Source organism: Fistularia commersonii, chromosome 4, assembly GCF_037954325.1.
Source record: "Fistularia commersonii isolate RoL2024-O1a breed Wild chromosome 4, RoL_Fcom_v1.0, whole genome shotgun sequence".
Taxonomy (NCBI): domain Eukaryota; kingdom Metazoa; phylum Chordata; class Actinopteri; order Syngnathiformes; family Fistulariidae; genus Fistularia; species Fistularia commersonii.
The window spans coordinates 16,255,646-16,264,289 of record NC_141287.1 but is presented as its reverse complement, the minus strand read 5'-3'; the positions used below and the strand labels follow the sequence as shown (position 1 = coordinate 16,264,289).

Here is an 8,644-nt window from a genome sequence, read left to right as displayed (position 1 = left end):
TCCTCTCGCTTCAATGCATATTTGGGTAACAGGATTCCCAATCAAGTGACTTCTAGTGTAATTTGTTTATATCAGACAGGAGATAATGAATGCTCTGTTATTGCCAGGCTTCCAGTCAATGGTCTATATTTATATTGCACTTTCACAACTTGCGGTTTCAAAGCACTTTACAGCAGATATTCACCCGATCACCTGCACACTCATATGCCAATGTCGGAAGAGCTGCCATGTGAGGCACTAACTAAGCTAACGGGAGAAACTCGGGGTGCAGCGTCTTGCCCAAGGACACTCTGGCAAACAGAGAAGAGAACCTGGAAATTGAACCGCCAACTTTTTTAAATGGAGGGACACCTGCGCTACAAACTGAGTCAATGCTGCCCCCAAGAGGTCAGAATCATTTTCATTTATGTATTTAGAATCCTTACATTTGCAAGGTGTGTTAGCTGTTTCATCGTCAAAGGTCCGACATGTCAATGCTATGAATTCCTATCGATTGACTGCATGTAATATGCGTTTCTCAGGCAGTTCTCACTGTTGCAGACATTGCAGAATACAGCGATGCGTTGCATTGCTATATTCAGACCTATTATGACCTGTTATTTTCATAAAAACTTCCATCCTCCTGGCAAATGAGACATCCTGTCACCTACTGCAGAGCTATTCAACAGAATGCGTACTGGCCAACGGTTAATGGTTAGTGGCTCAAATTAATAATTCTCAATTATTCATAGTGACTCTTTAGGATGAATTATGTTTCCAGACACTGGAATCCTGAAATTCACAGGCCTCTCTTGGCTTTGCTCCCCTGCTGAAATATGCTCAGGGGTTTATGGGCCCCAACCTCAGCAGAGGTTGCAATGCTCACCGGACAGGATCAAGCTTTGCTTCCATACAAAATTCAAATTGAATGTCCAAGTGTTTTCTCATGAATTGAATGTTTCATAATTATGTGGTCTAGTTCCTAGTTTTTGTTTGATAGAAATAGAACTCTCAATTTTGGTTCCTCCCTTCTTGCTTGTGGTCCACTTTTGGCTGTCTAATTCCACACGTCTGTCACCATCAAATCTTAGTGCCAAAGTTATGTTTCTATTAAAAGATTCTTCATCTGTATTATCCTTGTGAAAGTGCCAGTCCAGTCTGCAGTAAGTGTTTAAGGGCTTAGAACGTCTACGCTCTATAAAAATAGCATCGGGTGAATTACATGCCCTGCGTACAATAAAAGTAGCTTCAACAAGGAATTATGTTTCATTTATTTTTATCAATACAGATACAAATGTTATTACCGATTGTCCATAAGACTTGTTTTGTTTTTCCAAAATCTAATGGAAACTGATCAATTGACAAACAAATGCTCATACGTTAAAGTGACACTGTGCACACCTGAGACAGTGGAAAAATTCAAGTTTCAAATGTGCGGAAGGAAATTCCATCTTGGAGGAGCCATTCATCACAACCACATGTTCCTGTGTCAGCAGACACGGGTCAATAGAAAACAATGGAGGAATTAAGGGAGATAAGTGCAATATGATGTTTATCATCATTGAGGAGCACAAAGCCATATTGTGAGACTATTCAAGACAAACTTTACAGAATGTTTTAACTTGATGTGATTTTATATCAGAGCTACAATCAATTTGGATTCTGACTGCTCTTGGACAAACTGGCACCTGCTAAAGTCATCAGATGGTCCTCAAATCAGGAAAAATATCCAACTATTTCTCGAATAAAAGAAAAGACTTAAAACAAGGTATTGTGCCGTCTTGACTGGCATGACTTCTACCTCACATTTTTTTCCCCCATGATATGATTGATGATTTGGATCTCTACACATTTCCTAACTTGTGTTTGGCATGGTCTAAGTGGTCTTTGACAGCTACATTTCAACATGTACTTCAATTTTATTTATGTAATCTCCATTCTACTACCTCTTGCTCTTTTCTGTCCGCATTGCAATAATCGAGCCCTTGTATATTTGTCAGCCTTCCAAGGTTTCCAGAGCTGAAACCCCTTCCCGGCAGCGTGATGAAGTGATGCCCACTGAACTGTGACAGTGTGCTGCAGAGAAACACTGAATTACGTTGTTAACAGAGTAGGATGACAGACATGTGGATGACCTTGCGCATATTTATTTAATCCAACTGCACCCATCCTGCAAAGAGAGGGTCACTGCTCTAGGAATACATTTTTCATGCAATGTGAAAGTCTAAGTCTTTTGTCTGCTTATTCACATTGAAGCGGCAAATACTCACTGAGGAGTTGGGAGCAGGTGTCCTCTGCTATGTTTGTCGGGCTGACAACAATTCAGACTTGAGTAATTTAGATAAACTGCAGTTGCTTTAAAGTTTGAAGGGAATAGCATTAAAATTTTATCTCATTAGAAAAACACAAGCATTCCCCTGTGTTTTTCCACAGTTCTTGAAGATATCCCTCCGCGCTTCATTCCCATTCATTTTCACAATCATTTGGTTTTTTGTTTACTTCTTCATACCTCCCTCCAAGTTTTCTTTTAGTCACTGAAGTCTTGTCTTTACTCTGCAGTAAAGAATATTGTCCTCAAGCCTTGAATCAAAACAGAAGTGTATGTTTTGGAAGGGAAAAAAAGACACGAAAATATGACAGAATATACATTTGACAAATATGATGGTAAGACCAAGAATTCACTTTTATAATTAAAAAGAAATGGCCCTTTTTACGTAAGCTTGACTCAAAGATACAGAAAACAGAGCGTCACATTTCAAATAACAATGTCCCTTTTCTTAATTTGGCCCTTCATTTTAAATTCAAATAGCTATCACTTCCAGACATGCATTCTTCAGACAAGATGTTTTTGGATTAATGAAAACCTTAGAAATGACTTGAAGTAATATACTGCATCAAATTATTTTATTATAAAAGAAACAATCTTTTACACATTTTTCCTGTCTTTGTCATTTTTTTTTTGGAAACCACAGAGAACTGGAAGTTTATCTTGTGTTTGTTTTTTAAAGTAAATGCTCTGGCTACCACATTGTTTTCTGGAAGATTATAATCGTCCGATGCATATCTGGAGCTTGAAACTGGAACAGCTGTGAGAGCTCAACCCTCACTCTTCATCTCAGTATCCATGGTTACAGGCTGATTGATTAGGTATCGTATGATTCTGAATCCACAGACATAAAATATGATGGCAGATGGTGAGCAGAAATAGAAAAATTGAAACAGGAGGTGGGAAAATACAGTCTTAGAGTTAAATAAAAGTGACTTAACTTCATTTGCATCTTCTTCATGCGATTATTGACACGTAATCGCAACATAAACAACAAAATAGACTTGACATTTAGTAGGAGGAGTCTATGTGAAGAGAAAGGCTTGTGACTTAAATAGATTTGTTACATTTCTGACAAAGTGATTTCCATAACATTTACAACATATGGGGTACAATTTGAGCACAACATTCTGTATATCTATCACCAGACACAAATGCACATGTTTTCCACAGACAGCAAAGGGGAGGAAAATGTGAGGTCTGGTCTTTAAACAGATGGTGTCCAGACCAAGACAGGCAAGGCATTAAACTCATGAGGATTGAAGCGAGGGGGAAGGGGGAGAACAAAGGGGTACACAAAAAAAACCAAAAGGTTTTTGAGCGACTAAGCATTGATTGTCCAGGTTTTTGTTTTTTTTTTTCCAACAGAGAAGCTACATCAATTCTTTGAAACCCTCTGCATTTCTTTTCACGTTAACTGAGTTGGCATTTGACGTCAAAGCCCAGACTTAATCCGTGGATTTAAACTTTTGACCACAGAACGGAGAGATCAACGATCATGTACCCAAACTCAAAATAAAACACAACTTTGTGAACACAAATCCAATTGAGTACAGATGTTGACTCATTTAAAAACAATTTTAGAGCTGAATAATATATATATATATATTTATTTATTTATTATTTTTAACTAGGTTAGATTTTCTTTCTACATATGAAGCTCACCATGCTTGGTGTAACTTACTTTTGTATGTACTTTATAGCAGATAATAATAAATATGATAGTAAATAAATAAGAAGAAGAAAAAAACACTGATAATAAGGAAGAGGTCCACAGCATGTGGATGGGGAGATAATTTATTGGATAAACTTGCAAGGGATAGGAGGAAGTCCTTACGGGGATTAATTCACTGACATCAAACAGGTAGCAAGTAATGTAGCAAAATAATGGGAGGGAGTAGGATTACATGATAAAAAGAAAAACAGATAACAGAATATTGAAAAATTCTTAGAGGAGTAAGACCAAAGAGATGGGACACTGGGGTATATAGTGAATACAGTACAGACCCCAAAACTCAAAGACCTGATAGAAACAAATTATACCAAGGGGCAAAGGAATAGCCAGAATTAAAATCAACAGTCCAAATGAGACTGACAATTAGCATAATTTGAAAAGGAGTCAAAGCGGAGAATCACTTAGCTTTTTAGTCTGCCTGGTTTTCTTCCTCTGATTTTACTGAATAGTTGTACTTTGTGTTGTGTTGTTGATGTACACTTTTGAACTGCCATGAAAGTGCTGATTGGAGGACATAATATTCAGAAAGAAAAATTTTATTTTCCAATTTGGGGCTTTACATTTATCCAAACAATGCTCTAACACCTCAAAACCATGTTTCATATTGGCAATGAAACAAGGAAAAATGTATATCAAAATTGTAAAGTGAATCTGAACTATAAAAACAATTGAGATTGCATTCAAGGATAACAGCAGGTGTGTTTTGAATATTTGTCGATTATAACATGGGCACGGAGTGCACCTTTAACTGGATATTCTGTTTGTTTAAAGCAGTATGTTCCCCAGCCCATAACATTATGGGGAAACAAATTTACGCACAAAGACAAGTTAATAGGGTGAATGAGCTGTCACTTTTGTAATTAAAACTGCAAGCCTAGGGAACTAGAATGAATTAGCTTTCTTGGGTATGCAGGGAGAGGGTCGTGTCATCTAGGGAGGGGATTCATGTTACACCCAAACAGGCAAGTCTGCATGGAGCAGACGGTCACAATAAACCTGCAGGAGGTGATGTAGTGAGGAAAAACAGCACAAGGACTAAATCCACTCCAGATCTTTAATAAACCCAGACTTTGACGCATGGAGGCTGAAGGGAAGCTGAGGGAGCAAAGTTTACCTGCGAGAGCCTGTTCAATATTTGGCAGATAGCTCAGTCTAACATTGGATTTCCGGAATGTGTGAGGTAAGATTGACTTCTTTTGTCCTCAATCCAATTAATTGTAATGATTGTTTATTAAATGTATCTATCTATCTATCTATCTATCTATCTATCTATCTATCTATCTATCTATCTATCTATCTATCTATCTATCTATCTATCTATCTATCTATCTATCTATCTATCTATCTATCTATCTATCTATCCATCAATCTATCTTCGGCACCTCGGACAGCGACAGTTTGCGAGGTGCGGCTGCGCAAAATGTCCACAAGAGGGCTGCAAGAGCGCCTTATATATTCTCGTCTTATTTTCCCACAGATCGCGACCTCAGCAGCATCCATATTTATTTTGCATTACTCCAAACGCAAGGAAGAAAAATAAATTTTTTCAATTTTTTTCAAGGAAACTATATTTTGTACAATATATATTTTTTTGATTTAATAATTTTGAATTATAATTTGCTGCCCTTAATTCGTCTATCATCCAAGCTGTTGAAAAAATGCCAATTTTAATGTGTTCTTCTTGATTGATTTTTCTATTATTGTATTATTCTTCCGGCTCCACGACCAGGAGCGCCCGATGGCACGATGCCGCGCTTAGACCAACCCTGGCACGGAACGGGAACTCTTCTCCTGGACAAACTCACGGTGAGGTGTGAGTTCGGGGCGGGCGACGGCAAGACGCACGACGTGCACACGCCTGCATTGGGCAGGGAGGAGAGGAGGCGCAGGAGACGCGCGTCGCCCCGGTACCGGTTTGCGCACGCAACCCGGGAGCGCATCCGCGTCGTGGCCTTCAATGCGGCGTTTGCGGAGCTGAGGAAGCTTCTCCCGACGCTCCCGCCGGACAAGAGGTTGTCAAAGATAGAGATCCTGAGACTCGCCATCAACTACATCTCCCACCTCCACCGGGTGCTGGATGTCTAATATCAGCACTTCCAGGCTCCAAGCTATGGCTTCTATTTCATGCAGAAACTTAGCACATTATATACAATACGTTAATTATAAGGATGAATTGAATATGTGTGAGTAACAGTAGATAACTGTTTAAATTGGCCTGTTGTGAGTTTTATTCTTCTCATTTCTTCTTCTTCTCCTTTCGGCTTTTCCCCTCAGGGGTCACCACAGCAAATCAACTTTCTCCCTCTAACCGTATTCTCTGAATCCTCCTCTTTCACACCAACTATCGTATCTTTTGTTATTTGAAATCATCATAACGTGTGTTTGGTTATAAATGGTGGCACGTTTAATCCTCTCCCTAGAAGAAGAGGGTTAGTGTTGCTCCTACAATCCAAATGCCTTCTCCCTGGAGAAACACACATACATTGTATACATTTTCATATCATGTGAGATAAAAAGAAATTCTCACAGCCAGTGGTCCATATTGACATGACTGTTTTCAGTCATTTTAACTTTTATGGGGGAAAGTATTGCTTTCAAGAGGATAGTAGCAAAGATGGCAACTTAAAAAAGAAACTAGAGTGGATTGAATACCCATGCCCGAAGGGTGATCTTTCTGGGGTTTTATCGAACACATGTAAAAGTAAAAGAGTGGTAATTCAAGAGACAACCGCTTTCCAAAAGACCATCTAGAAAAGAGTTAAACAGTTAGGAGAAGAGAAAATTGGCCCAGTGATTTCTGTAAAAATGTATTAGAATTTACAGGTTTTACAGCTATTTGTGTGACTTAAGCTGAATCACTTCCCCCTTGGAGCAGGGGATGGTAGAGTATGGCACAAAAATCTGAAAAAAAGATGTTCATTACATCATTATCATGCTGAAAGAGTCATCTGCAGAATTATATTTTAGCCTCTTTTTATAGTTAAACTGCTGGAAAGAAACATACTGTTTGTCCACGATTTCCTGTCTTACCGATGGGATAGATACTTCTGCAGCCTGGAAAATGAGTTTTACATTTCATTTGAGTGCATACTAGTTTGTATGTTTTGTTTTGTCTGATAGAAACAGAAAATTTTACATAAATAATTGGACTGACATTTTTGGATTGAGTGCATACTAGTTTGTATGTTTTGTTTTGTCTGATAGAACCAGAAAATTTTACATAAATAATTGGACTGACATTTTTGGAAGCCTTATTGATCAGGCTCTGTCTAAAGATGGGTTTTTATCTTTTGAGACCACACAGTGTATATGAGCTCCTCCTTGACCCACTCCTTCTTCTCTCCATTTGTCAGAGACACTCTGTGCTCCTTCTCATGTCCCTTTATGTGACTGTGTGCTCTGTAATGTGGCCCATAGGGCTGGGCTATTATTCATGTTCACTGCAGCAGTAAGAGTGACACAATACACACTTCTATACACACTGTATACAATTGGGGACTGGAGGGAGAGAGACTGAATCTGACATCACAGATTTAAAAAAAAATGGGACATGGAAAATCATGAGGGCCATGAATATATTTTTATCAATATTCTGTGGTTATATCATATCAAGGACAAATTCCAAGACATGATCTTGGTTCATAATCATGCATGACTTGAAAATCATGACAATAACTTTAAATGTTACAGTGTCATACTGGCTTGAATTTGATGTATTCTGCAATTATCTGATATTTATATCTGCTATTGTGACATGTTCAACGGCATCACATCCCAAATTTGTGAATGTTAGCTTTTTGAAAGTGAATTGGAAAGTCATACTTGTTGATTGTTGATTTAAGATTCTCAAGCATGATCTCGGGACCCCAACACAATGGTACTGTGCGCCTGCGTTGTTTGCTTTCGAGAAAAATCAGCAAAATAAACAAATATTGACTCAAGCTGACACTTGAATGCTGCTGGCTGAGAGCATGGCTTGATTTTTATTACAGGAGGTGTCCTGTAAACTAAGAGGTGCATTCTCAGTAGCTCCAGTAGATGGATAAACATCTAAATATCTACCTAAGTACATTCATACATCATCCAGGACATTTTAAGTGGACATGGACTTTTATTGAAATTAAATCATCCTTATTAGAATCCTACTCTTTGTTTCACTCACGATATAATCTGTGGAGAAGAAGTCAATTAAACCGCTGCAGTCACTCAAAAACATTGTCTGGATCTTAAAGGCACCTCCAGATTGTCCAGCTGATAAGGATTTCTTTTTTTGTTTGCTTGTTTGTTTGTTTGTTTGTTTTTACAAAAGTCTCATCAAAAAGCTTGTTTTATGACTACTGTTGCACCATTGCATATCTGATAGAGAAACTTGCCATCCTTGTATTGAATCTTTTGAGGTTTGGATGAAAAACTAGCTGATATACAAGTATTGATACTAATATGGAAAATAATAGAATTATTATCCATCCATCTGCCGCCTATCCTGCATTCAGGGTCACGGGAGATGCTGGATAAAATTGCCGGAGGTGGAATTAATAATCAGACCTTTATTTTGAAAGTGATAATGTAGCGGATAAAGGGGTTTGTCTTATTTACTGCAACTA

The 8,644-nt window shown here is 38.2% G+C and overlaps 1 protein-coding gene across 1 annotated transcript; it reads left to right on the top strand.

Moving 5' to 3' along the window:
• Positions 1-5,786: 5,786 nt before the first annotated feature.
• LOC147234903 (helix-loop-helix protein 15-like) lies at positions 5,787-6,125 on the top strand. The gene has a single exon (XM_086144521.1). The coding sequence runs from the start codon at positions 5,787-5,789 to the stop codon at positions 6,123-6,125; it is 339 nt and encodes a 112-aa protein (XP_086000647.1).
• The last annotated feature ends 2,519 nt before the right edge of the window (positions 6,126-8,644 follow it).